Source organism: Sinocyclocheilus grahami, unplaced genomic scaffold (assembly GCF_001515645.1).
Source record: "Sinocyclocheilus grahami isolate Dianchi unplaced genomic scaffold, SAMN03320097.WGS_v1.1 scaffold292.1, whole genome shotgun sequence".
Classification (NCBI taxonomy): Eukaryota; Metazoa; Chordata; class Actinopteri; order Cypriniformes; family Cyprinidae; genus Sinocyclocheilus; species Sinocyclocheilus grahami.
The window spans coordinates 281,981-296,130 of NW_015505471.1; the positions used below are offsets into that span (position 1 = coordinate 281,981).

General features: G+C 36.9%; 1 protein-coding gene across 1 annotated transcript in view; it reads right to left on the minus strand.

Annotated features, from left to right (window-relative positions):
* Positions 1–2,555: 2,555 nt before the first annotated feature.
* Positions 2,556–14,150, minus strand: part of LOC107600815 (protein MB21D2) — a 12,893-nt gene continuing 1,298 nt past the window's right edge. The window contains exon 2 of the mRNA XM_016292784.1: positions 2,556–5,920. Coding sequence (XP_016148270.1) covers positions 4,659–5,920 — 1,262 coding nt within the window. The 3' untranslated portion in view covers positions 2,556–4,658. The remainder of the gene's footprint in view (positions 5,921–14,150) is intronic.

A 14,150-nucleotide genomic window follows, 5' to 3' on the forward strand; every position in this document is an offset into this window, starting at 1 on the left:
AAATAGGCTACTATTTGGCCAGTGTTAAAGAATGAGATCAACTCTATTCTAAAATATTTATCTGATAACTATTTTAAACAGTTTTTGTTTTTATTTTTGTTTTTATCTTGATATATTTATTCTAAAACATAACAAGGATATTGGATGATTTTTAGAAATAAAAATTAATGTATGGCACAAATGGCATTTATACTCCATATCTCATATTTCCTTAATGTCTTTTATCTTTGGCGGTGTTAAACATGGTGTCACGTGGATGGGAATGTGCATGGAAATGATATGCAGATGAGGTTATGCATAGTAAAACAAGCCGTTGTAAGCTCCATATATGGTGATTTCAGGGAGGAGACGGGATGGAGCTGCACGTACGCACAATCTTCCCCTGACTGGGATTTATCCATTTACCATTTTATTCATTTAAATGGGGAGTCATCTCGATTATCACCAGTAAAATATGGAGTGCCACAAGTTTTTCGCATTTGGCTCTCAAACTCTGGAATGGCCTTCCTGATAACGTTCGGGGTTCAGACACTCTCTCTGTTTAAATCTAGATTAAAGACACATCTTTATGCATCTCATAATCTTGTACTGCAGTTACATCTGATCAAATGCCCATTATTATTCTTTAGTTTGGGTTAAACAAATCATTTTTGCTTGGTTGGAACAGCAGCTACGCTAATTATGTCTCTATTTGTTTCTCTGTATTTGCCACGGGATTTGAAATCCACAAGCTTCAGTCTGGATCCAGAACACCTGAGAAGAGATGATGCCAACCATGAAACAACATACAGAACTACCACATTTTGCTATAAGTTTGATTGCATCATATAATAATTGCTGTTAATAGTGTTCATCGTCTGTTTTATTACGTCTTAAATTGATTTTTCCGTACATGTCTGCCATATGTACATTAACTGACAGTCACCACTGATAAGCTACCACTAAATATTGTAGAAACTTAATTTGCTGTAAAGTTGCTTTGCAATGATTTGTATCGTGAAAAGTGCTGTACAAATAAACTTGACTTGATTTATAAAGGGATTTTGCGCAGGTTCTGGCATACGCATGGTTTTATAAATCTGAAAACTTTTGTGCGTACGCAAAATCTAGCTTTTGAGCATACGTACACTTTTAGGATGAAATCTACGGCGAGTTTTATAAATGAGTCTCCAGGACTTCCGTGCTGGTTAGATCGGGACTTCGGAGCGGGTTTGCGAATCATTTTGCGAATTAAAGTCTCGATCTGAAATTATGTGTCGCGAATCATTATTCAGATCGGGACTACAGTGCGGGTTCACGATCATTATTATATTGCAAGACTACAAATGAAGAAAATTAATTTCCAGCCTTACAGTAGCCTACATTTAGTCTAAATGCAAATGTGGATGGAATAGCCTACTAGAGATTAAAACCTACTAAATTTATAATTATTTAAAAATAAAAATTTTTTTAAAAAAGTGTCATGGCATAGACAATAAATAACGTTTTTCTTCAAATGTGAAATGTGAATGTATTTTCTTGGATTGAAAATATATGGAAGGCAACATACATTTTAAATGCTTTTAAAAATTATTTAAAAAAAAAAGAAAATTATATATATTTAAAAATATACCAAAAATGGCCAAAACAGAAAATATATCTTGAAACATCATTTGAAATATTTGAAAATATATTTGAATAATTTTTTTTTCACATGGCTGCAAAAGCATGGCACATTCAAATTACAAATGACCGCACCGCTCTCTTATGTTAAAAATCTTTGAACGTCAACAAACCAAAAACCTCTCTTTCACACACAAACACACACAATGGTGGGTTCATCGCAGGCGGGCAGACAGGTGCTGAGACGACAGGAAACAAAAATAACCTGGCATGGCCTGCGCAAACTCACACACTCATATATAAAACTGAGCTGGATTATTTTGGTATTCAGCTGCTTAAGCAAAACTGAATAAGCAGGTCATATCTAAATGTGTGCAAAAGTGTTTGAAACCCCACCTTCCTCAGGTCAGCAAGATATAACAACAGCTCTCAGCATTTACACACACACACACACACAGCTCACCATCATCCTGAGCTGTACTTTACAAAGAGGCATTCTGTTGTACTGATAAACTTCTCAGCATTTACCTTTCTTGCACACACATCTGTAATTCTCTGTCGCAGCACTTTAGCTGAGCTGAGCTCCTGGAGGAAAAACTCCATCCAAATGTTTCTCCTACAGCGTCAGTGCTTTTAATACAGTAGTAAAAGAGCATTTCGCTGACAGCATGTGGGTTATGATCCCTGACAGTGCTCTCTAACTACACAAGTTGCTGGAGAAGCAGTAATATTACAATATATTTCGATTCAGTAAAAATTAAACACCGCGATTGCTCATATATAGCCAACTTTTCAAAGAAATAGCATGTGAAACAGGAGGTTAAATGCTTCAAATGGTTGCATGCAACATTGATGCCATGAATTTGCCTTTTTTAACCAAAAAAAAAATGCAGGTCATTTTGGAGATGCGAAACAGAATAAAGTCTTCCTCACACTTTTGCTTTGCACTACAGCTTTATTTACCAAACACAAGTTTCAATGCAATGCAACACCGATCCAGAGCAGATATGTTATTTTGCTGAGGTGTCCATAAGCCCGCTGGCATGTTAGAGATATTTATCAAGCATAAGAATAACATGTACACACAATTCTCGTGGACATTAGCCTAATCACAACAGTTAAAATAAATCAATGTTCTGTTTAGTTCTGATATGTCCTGAATTAGATATAAAGAGGAACGCATGGTGGGGCTATAAAATGGTCTTTAGGATCCCCTTAATCGGAATAAAAACACCCCACTGGTTTATTTTCTGTGATAAGGCATTACATTTGGTCCCTGTAGAGCTTGAAAATTCACATTTGGTCTGATTTGATCCGTCCCTCCTCCCAATAACATGCAAAGATATGCATGTGTCAATAATTATATGAGTGCACATCACATGATTGGCTAAGGCTGATTAGTCTAACTAGGAGAAGTAGGCGGGGTTAGTTACAGCAGTATGTACAGTTACAAAGCACATCACATAATGATCAAAATACTCAAATTATTACAAAAACAAATTATTCAATGCACCTATCAAGTTTAGCAGCATATATATATATAAAAACACAAACAAATAAAGTTTCTGTTCAGAATTTTTTTCGAGGGGTGAATCTCACGAAAGCAATTTAAAAGCCTATTTTAAGAGCGAGATTTTTCATGACAAGCATTTTTTACCTTGCAATTCTCATTAATGCAACGCAAAAAAGATATTTTATTTAAACTGCAATATTAATTGATGTACGATGTACCTTTAATTTAGGCTTATTTAGGGTTAAAATGTGTTTAAATGTCATGAAAATAGTGTCACAATGAAAGCGTCTTAATAGTTCTAAAATAGGCTTTATTTTTTAATGCAACATAATTACTCATAGAATTTTAGGGGGGTAAGTGATACATGGAAACGTTTCCATGAGATTCACCTCAAGAGACTGTGTGTTAAAATGAAACAAACATCCATCGTCACAGGGAGTGTGTTTGTGTGTATTTTTGGAGTCCTAATGTGCAGTTTGTGAGAATAAAGTTCTTCTGTAAGTGTGTTTGTGAAACGACGATGTCTAAAATACAGTATCATGTTACAGTGTACTTACAAGTAAAGCATATAAACACATTTTGTCTAATTGCACTTCTGAGTGGAGTTATGGATTTCCTGTTTTCCACGTGAGCCATGCACAAACCGTCCTCCCCCCCACATCCTTCCATAAATCTCCTGCTCTCGCTCTATCCTTCCCCTAAAAGCTGGGCATTCATAATGGGGAGGAACAGAAATGTGAACACAACTTCAAACTGGCAGCAGTGAAATAAGATCATGTCCATTTTTAACATAATATTCAGAGCCTGAAGCGTTTAACATCTCCAGCGCTGTGCAAAACACATGGCTTCCTGCTTCTGGGACTCTTAAAAACAGAAAAAAAATCAAGAAAAAAAGTCAGTGCCAATCAGATCAGACAGCGTGGCTTCAGAAGAATTTGTCATCAATGCGAAAGTGAGCTCATCCCCAGTAAGCACCCAGTCAGATCAAGGGGGCGTGGCTTCAGAAAAAAATGATCAATGCAAAAATGAGGTTGCATGAGGTTGCAAAAAATGTGAGGTCATCTGTAGGCAGCACCCAATCAGATCAGTGGGCGTGGTTTCAGAATAATTTGTCATCAATGGAAATGTGAGGTCATCTGCAGCCAGCGCCCAATCAGAGCAGAGGGGGTGGCTTCATAATAATTTGTCATCAATGAAACTGCGAGATAATCTGAAGCCAGTGCCCAATCAGAGCAGAGGGCGTGGCTTCAGAATTATTTGTCATCAATGGAAATGTGAGGTCATCTGCAGCCAGCGCCCAATCAGAGCAGAGGGCGTGGCTTCATAATAATTTGTCATCAATGAAACTGCGAGATAATCTGAAGCCAGTGCCCAATCAGAGCAGAGGGCGTGGCTTCAGAATTATTTGTCATCAATGAAAATGCGAGATCATCTGAAGCCAGCGCCCAATCAGAGCAGAGAGCGTGGCTTCAGAATTATTTGTCATCAATGCAAATGTGAGGTCATTTGCAGACAGTGGCTAATCAGATCAGTTGGGGTGGCTTCAAAAGAATTTGTCATCAATACGAAAGTGAGGTCGCGTGACGTCGTCTGGGTTGATGAAGACTGAGATGGACTTCCCAGGATTCTCCGTGACCAGCTGCTGGAGTTTCTTCGCAAGACGGTCGTCTGGTTGCTGATCGGCTCCAGTTTCTAACAGGGGAGACAGGTTTGAGCTTCCTCCACGCCACTGGAGCTCCAACGTGAGTCGCGACGCAGCTTTTGCGTGCTCTATTGCGCTTCGCAAGTGTTCTGCTGGGTCAGAGCGAATGGACGACAGCTTGCATGCATGCAGCATGGCCGTGTCGTCGCTAAGGTGCTCTAGCATGTTGCATTGCGGGATAAAGTAATTCGGGCAGGTCTTATTCACCAAGCAATGCTGCAAGTCGTCGATCAACCCGAGCAAAAAGTGTGCGGCGTAATCTTCCTGCGCCAAGTACGTATGCGGCAAGCGGTCGCAGGCCCAAAGCATGAGCGAGCGCAGATGATATGGGCTGATGGCTTTGGGTCGAGAGAGAAGCTTAATAATCAGAGCTTTACAAGCCTGGTATGCCTGCATGAGACTGGAAGAGATGCACTTCTTCAGCTGCACCTCGCTGCGCGCAAACGACAAGCGCCATTCGTTTTCCTTCTGGCCTGTAGAAGAGCAGGCAGGCAGCAAATAAAACCCGCTAATCACTTCCTCCTCCGTGATTTTCCCGTCCCAAAAATGGTTCTCCATTAGCCAGCTTTGGGCCACCGCCGGCCAGCCTTTGAACGACACTACTGGAACCACATCGTACAGCATACGACTGCCTCCGACACCCAAAATGATGGAGATGACGGTTGCGTTGCGCTCGACCTTCTCGACCCGCGGGACGCCACGCTGAGGCTTCTTCTGAATCTCCGCCAGAACCATACTAATGGATTCGTAGAACCAGTCGGCCACCAGCGTGGGCGAGAAAAAGTAATTGGTGGTGCCGTTAACATGCTCTACAACCGTGCAACAGTCCTTCCACTTGTTGATGGTTCCCTCGTCAAACAGACGCAGGCTGAGCCAGGAGTGGCAGAGTGCCGAGTGACGCATGTCTAGCGTGACCGGCTGGTTTCGGTCGTGGAGTTTGAGCGCGGGAACCAGTAACGTGAAGTCCATGTCGTAATCGGCTCCCCGCGCATATACCGTCAACTCGTCCAGATCCATGTCAACCACACCTTCCCGGACCCCACCAGACAACAGCAGGTACTCGTTGGCAACCGGAAGCTTCTGGTCCAACTTCTGCACCATGCCTGAAAACAGAAAATTACATCGTTAGCAGTGTTGCGTGTAACTAGTTACTAGGGCTGAGCGATTTTTCAGATTTTATCGATTAATTCGAATTTAATGTTTTGCCACGATTTTATTTTTTAGAAATCAAGGAATCGCGATTTTGAATAGAAATATTACCAAACGTCAGAATTAGACACTTTGACAATATGCCAATGATAACAGTAACAAAAAAGAACGATCCAACCGCATGTCGGCGCACGTGATTAACCACTCATATCTCGAGGGGCCGTTCGCACAGAATGCGATTTTGTTTTGACAAAGATGCGATCGCTAAAACATGCAAGAAGAAGGGAGTGAACTTCTTTTAACTTGAGCGCCGCATTTTTAGAAAGCCGTTTCATGCATGAGACACTGCAAGAGATACGAGCGCAACAGTCAAATGTTTACATAGAAAAAACCTGTGGAAAAGCAGCGCAATCGAATAAAAAAAAAAAAATAAATAACTACTACTGTAAGTCTGATATTTCATGTTTATATCATGGTGACAGGCTGAAAGCTGCTGTTCGTTGTTTTCACAGAACATTTATTGTTAATAGTCTACTGGTGTTATACCTTCAGAAGTCAGAAAGAGCTTTATCATCAAGTATGTTTACACAGACAAGGAATTTGACTAGTGACAGGAGCTTCCAGTGCAGAAGAACGTATGGAAATAGTGCAAACTAGTGCAGCAGACATATGAATTACACAGTAGAGATGGAGTATAACACTAATATAAGAAAAACTGAAAATTAAATAATGCACTAGCTATATACAGAAGCAGAAATATAGATAAATGTAACCGTTTAAACGAACGTACAGATATATTTACAAGTGTGCAGTTTACAAATGTACAATTTTGTATCCTATGTATAAAGTCAGTCATTTTGAATTTGAATTATTGTTGAAGCATTTTCATTGTAGCCTATTTTTAAACATATAACATGTATACGTTTGTACAGGATGTAGTTGTAGTTCATGTATCTTTTCTGCAAAGATATTTAACAAGTGATTTGTTTAACATTTACATCATGTTGACAACATGTGTTGTGCACATGGAATAGAATTTTCTTTAACTAGAGGGTAAATAAAGAAAAAGTTATTTGAATCATGTTGTAGTTACATTTTTGAGTTGACTAAATCGTAAAAAAAAAAAAATTAATTAAAAAAAAAAAAATCGAGAATCGGTCAAACATTCTGAAAAAAATCTAGATTTTTATTTTTTTTGCTAAATCGCCCAGCCCTACTAGTTACTGTAATTTAATTACTTTTCCCTTGAAAAAGTAAAGTAAGGGATTGCTCTTATTTTCTCTGTAATTTAATTACAGTTACTTCTTACGTAATTGAACTTAATACTGTGTAGAACATTTATATACACAACACATTAGTGGATTTAACATCAAAATTTAAAGTCTAACCTTAAAATGCATGCGTTTTATCTACCCCTCTCACTTTAAATTCTTTGGTGAGTTAATAAGAATATTGGTAACACTTTAGTGTCCAACTCTCAATATTAACTAGTTGGTTATTAACATGGCTATTACAGGGATATTGGCTGTTTATTATTACACGTGTTAATGTCTTATTCTGAAGACCTTATTCCAAATCCTTAGTGCTACCCAATTCTTAAACTTAATTGTCAACAACTACTTTACTAAGTATTAATTTACAGTAATTAGGAGTATATTGAGGCAGAAGTATAATTAGTTTATAGATAATAGTTAGTTAATAGTGAGAATTGGACCCTATAATTTAAAGTGTGACCAGAATAATTTATGTATTATTTATTTGAAAGAATTAAAAGAATCATTTCATGTCTATCCTTGTATCATTACCTTATTGAGGTTGATATAGGATTTAGAAAGTAATGTAATTAATTAGTAATTAATGACTTTTTTTGGAGTAACTTATCCAACAGTGATCGTTATAGGGACACATGTTGTGTACTTGCACAAAGTAGATAAAACAGACTATTTCCTTGTAAAAGGGAATATACTTGACCCTCTCTGTGAAATCCAGGCTAAAGACTCAATCTAATTATGAGATAATAAGCATCAAAGTTTGATTTCAACCATTCATTTCACATGGTCTTAGTCAATATTAAAGATATCCATGTTACATTTTCACAGAATGTTCTTTACCTTATGACGTATGATTTTATGTAGAAAACAGTAAACCACCAAAAGATCACTTTAGCTGGGTTTTCAAAGCCAGGGTCACATATTTGACCAAAAATGCACTAAGATGTTATACAAGTCTTTCATGACAAAAGGAAAGTTACTCCAAGGGGGAAAGTTTTATTGGAATTCTATCCTAAAGAACGTTAACTGGAGACTGTTACTCTACAAATTTCGTATTTCAAAAAAGTAAGATAAATTCATTTAAAAATCTTGCATAAAATTTACCCAGACAATATTTTACTCTCGAAGTTTATAAGAAAACCTATCCATGTTTTTGTTGAACTTACAATTCTAAGTTGAAACAGCTTGTACATCACATAATGATCAAAATGCTCAAACATACGGTGGCCGAGAAGTGCAGAACAAATCACAATTCTGAAAACAAAATAACAAATTACAAACGCAAATGCAAGTCTAAAAAACAAAATAATTCAGAAAACACAACAACAATTCAGAAAACATTATAACAAGTCAGAAAACACAATGACAAATTCGAAAACAAAATAAGTCAGAAAACACGACAAATCCGAAAACAAATTAACAAGTCAGAAAACTCAAGGACAAATCAGACAAACCGGAAGAGGTAGGTATAGTTTGAGAAGGCGCCATTGGTTTGGGATTACTCACCGCTGACTGGACGAGACATCTGTCAATCAACGTATACAGGGAAGAACCAGCCGAAGAACAGCAGAGTCCTGGTAGAAAGTTCGGAGATGGTATTAAAGTAGCTCAGTTTAAATGTATTGTATGAATTGCCCTTACTATAGAATAGGCGATAATAGGCGGGTTCGATCCCGTAAGAAATATATCGTGATATAAATTTTGGCCATATCGTCCAGCCCTAATGGAGAGCTTATTTATTCAGCTTTCAGATGATGAATAAATCTCAATTTATAAAAATGGACCCTTATGACTGGTTTTGTGCTCCAGGGTCACACATGATTTTTTTAAGGGTTGAAACTCATGAAACCCACTTGGAAATATTGTACAATATCATTAAGTCTATTCATGACAATTAAGCACTCTCATTAATGTAGTTGTCAAAACCATATTATTTAAATGAGCATTTTATATTTATATAATTATATAAATAAGTATTTCTGTATCACTGCATTACTTTTGTAATTTATAACCTGTAATTTAGTGTCATTTTATTATTATTTATTAAAACCTAATGTTAATTTAATGTTAATTTGTTCTAATGTTAATTTTTTTTTTATTAAAAAGTAAAAGGATTATGATAATGTGTTAAATTGCCATGAAAATAGCATCACGATGGAAAAATATGGTTCTAAAATAGGCTGTTTTCTTCATGCGATATAGAATTACAGTACTTATTTTTATTCTGACGTGTTTTCATTAGATTCACCCAAAGAGACTGTGTGTCCGTCATCACAGGGTTTGTGTTTATGTGTATTTTACAAGTCCTGATATGCAATTTGTGAGAGTAAAGTTCCTTTGTGAAAACACTAGTTTCTGAAAAGTTTGAAATTTGATGAAAACCTAGACTTCTCACACTTGGTATTTTCTCTACATGCAGTTTAAAATGCAGATTTATTATAGCTGATCAATGTTTTGCAAGAGAATAGGGAGGTGAATTAAATTTGCAAAGCGTCATTTTTGCACCTGCATAACATGACAAAATGACATTGCAAAATAATTAATTTTCAAGTATGTTTAATGAAATGTAATTAATGCGAACATCTTAAGCATAGTGAATAATTTTCTTCAAATGGATGCACTTCGGTGTCATGAGCGTTGCCACAAAAACAAACAATTTCCATGTTGTAACGTTGTTATTTCACAATTTCGGTAATTTTGGCGAGAGGTGAGCGCAACATTAGAGAGAATGAAGGGCATTGCTTCACAGAACAAAATTTCATAATAAAGCAATTGACAAAAAGGTTAATCTATAACCACAAGAGCAAGAACAAATGCAATAGAGTCTATAAAACGATTCCTACACAAACACAAGAACATTCCAGACAAGACATTGAGAGAAACAGCCAACTGACTCCTGAAGAAAACAATCCCCAGTCACACCTGAGCTCAAGCTCATGATTAAGTGTACATGTGCCAGCCAGTGACTCATGGGTATTAAAATCTCCCGTCAGCAGCAGAAGAACCTCCAGAGACGCTCAGAAAAACCAGTGTGTGTGTGTGTGTGTGTGTGTGTGTGTGTGTTTGGGCCCTGAAGATCTGTCACACTCCTCCAGAGGCCACAGCGAGTTCAACATTCAGAAATACACCTTCAGGTCCACAATATCTATCATAACAAGAGCACAGTAAACTCAAGACATATAGGCTAGAACGCAGAGGTCCCCAGCTAAAAATATTGATTTTGATAATTTTTTGCTGTTGAAAGTAGTACATGAATGAAGAAGAAAAGGCAAAACATTAAATATCATGGATGTATTTCCACTCAGTAATCCACTATTTTGTAGAAGGGGATCAAAATGACAATTTGAAAATGTGTATAATTTAACAATTTGCACTGAGATCACTATATACACACAGGATTGAACCATATAAATGAGGATAGCAAAAGAAAAGTTTAGGAACCAGGATGTGAAAGTATATTGAGAGTACTGTTAATACTTCTCAAGTTACAGTCATGCAAACTTTGGAAAAATAATATTTGTGGCACTCGGATAGGTGTGTTATATGCAATCATTTTGACAGAGGGAAACAATGTATATTTCTATTTTCAAAATTATTTGTTCTTCAGACATTCCTTTTTTAAAGAAACAAGCATCAGCTGTATGCAAAGTGACGCATATTTGGTTTTTGACCACTGAAAATGTGTACAATTTAACAATTTACTCCTGGAGACATTGGGATACCAATATCTCTGCTGAATTAGGGCATTAAAAATGAAGATAGCAAAAGAAAAGTGTGTTAAGAACCAAAATCGGTAACACTTTACAAAAAGGTTCATTAGTTAACATGAGCTAAGAATGAACAATACTTCTACAACATTAATGTTAATTTTAGCATTTACTAATGCATTATTCAAAATCACAAGTTGTGTTTGTTAACATTAGTTAAGGTCATATGATGCAATTTCAAGTTTTCCTTTCTCTTTGGAGTGTTACAAGCTCTTGGTGCATAAAGAAGATCTGTAAAGTTGCAAAGACTAAAGTCTCAAATCCAAAGAGATATTCTTTATAAAAGTTAAGAGTCAGCCACACCTACCTAAAACGCCTCGTTCTAACACGCCCCCACATATCTACGTCACTATGTGGGAAGATTTGCATAACACCGCCCAAATGTTCACGCAAAGAAAGAAGGCGTAACTTTTATTCTCGCTGTAGTATTGTTTCCACCGCCGCCGCATGTTGTGAAGGCGCTGTGTGTTTCGTTGTGAAAGCGAAGCTACTTTGTTTGGTCTTCCAAAAGAGGATGATATCTGCTTCGTCATGCCTGGAGCTGATCCGTCTTGTCTTTTTCTTGCAGGACCCTGTACATTATAGTACTAAATTAGTTTTAATCATTAAATCACCACCACAGCTTCCTGTCTCCATCGGCAACACGCACGATTTGTGTCGATTGGTATCGGAGAGTGCAAGTGAAGATTGCAAGTGACTTCATAATTTAGTTTCTTTTTTCTTGTCTTCACCACCTGGCTAGTGTTGTAAAATGTTGAGAGATTCAAACAAAAAGAATAAATAAATAGAACAAAATAAAATAAAAATAAAGACTGCAAGTGACGTCACTAGTGGAAGTGCAAGTGTCTGAGAGTGCAAGCACCAGGCTGCTGCCAGACCCTTCTCAAATATTCAGATGTGTCCAGCACATTTTATGGAGGACTGTTTCCTGATCCTGGGAGAGTAGACTACAATGCCGGCTGTTCTGACTCACAGACTGTAAGTAAGTTTTTTATATTTATAGAATTTGCCACTGACGATTCAAACGCGAGTTTTGAGCAGTGTAGAGTAGCACTTGTTGTTTGTCATTTCTCCGATCACAAATGCAGACATGGTTTTTTGTTTATGCAGCGCGATGCAACACAACGTGTAAAAAGACAGAATAAGTCATTATAATCAGTAATTATGTCTCCACTGGATGCAACAAATGCCTCGTTTATAATGGGTTTTAATGTTTTTGTCGCGTCGCTCCGGCCGGACACGGCATCATCACAGTATGGTGAGGGGCGTAACATTTCCGTCACACGCTTGAGGGATTCAGCCAATCACAACGCACTGGATAGCTGGCCAATCACCGCACACCTCGCTTTTCTCAGACCGATGAGCTTTGTAAAAATTGACGTGTTTCAGAAAGGCGGGGCATAGAGGAGAAACAATAATGTACAGTATGTGGAAAATAATGTGTTTTTGAACCTTAAACCGCATAAACACATTTCATTACCCCAAATACATAAAATAATGTTCTTTTTAGCAGCATCATATGACCCATTTACAGTTGCACTGTGAACTAACAATGAACAAGGATTAATAAATACAGTAATAAATGTGTTGATCATTGTTTGATCGTGTTAGTTTATCACTTAACTCATGTTAACAAATGACACCTTGTTGTAAAGTGTTACCCCAAAATCTGAAAGCATATCTTTAATACTTCTTGAGCAACAGGCATGCAAACTTTGGGGGAAAACACTCTAAAGAGAAAAATGCTTTTTCACCCATTTTTCAATGGTCACCATTGGCATATAATATAACAAGTATTGCTAAAGTCAACAGATTACGATGCAATGATGCTGCCATCTTTCTAAAGTCATTATTCACCCTGTAAGTTGGCTCTGACTCTCAGGTGAAAATTGACCTTTTGGCCCCGCTCTACAAAATAGTGGATTACTCAGAAAATATTCATCTATAACATTTAATATTCTGGTTTTCATCACTATTTATGCGTGTCTTTCTTCCGAAGAAATACTAACAGATCCAAAAGTTTTAGCAGAGGAAGTTTCTGAAATTCGCTTGATTTGACACGGAATGATCCAACAGCGATTGCAACCAATTTTACTTTCCTAACGTGACTTAAAGAAGTGAACACTGGCAGTTATGATTTCATCTTGTCCTCAGATTGTTCTCCAGCACAGATGAGTGTGTGAGTGCATGGCTGAGTAAACACGCGTGAGACTGAGACAGCATCACCCTGAGGCTGAACTCATGCATCTGAACAGATCTCTGCTGCTTCACAGTGCAGCACTTCTGTTCAGCGTCTCTGAGAATTCAACTCTTTTACAAATAAATGCAGCTTTTATGTTCTATTTTTATGCAGTGATGCTCTTTGTACTGGTGCCACTTATTCCTGCTGGTCTGGCTGAACATTGCATTTTTATTCTAATTCACAACCATTTCCACTCCAAAACATATTTAGACCTAAATGTAAGATTTGTGTATATGAATTAGGGTTGCAAAGGGGTGGAAAATTTCCAGGAAATTTCCGGAAATGTTCCAAAAATCCCTGGAATATTCAAAAAATAAAATCCTGGAAAGTTTCCAAAATTTACTGGAAATGTTCCACCTTTTTGCAACCCTAATATGAATTGCATACAACATTTTCATGCATTTGAATTGCAGAGTTTTAACAAACAAACAAACTATTCAAATTAATGTGATGCATATTTTTCATGTACGTCAGTGAAACATGTCAGATGTAGGCCTAAAGATTTTTTGTATACAATCAGAGAATTTAGTTTTATTTGCATGCTTTGGATTTGTTTTTTTCATTTATATTGAATAAATAAATGTATTTATTAATTTATTTATTGCAAGTTTCCAAATTTGCTTATTTTATTCACATTTGGCAGTTTATTTAATTATTTATTTGCAGGTTTTTTATTTTATTTCTTATTTTAGTTTTCACATTTGCTTTTCCTCGTGCTGTCATTGCCTTGTTTCTCCTTCTAATAATTAAAACCAAAGCAATGAAAATTATGTCATTATTTACTCAGCTACATGTCATTTAAGGTGAAATTTTTCAGTGAATAACAGTTTAAAAGGTTTAATTTCATGCCTTCAAAAGTGCTTTTTTTCTCTTTCTGGAGCTTAAAGGGATAGTTCACCCAAAA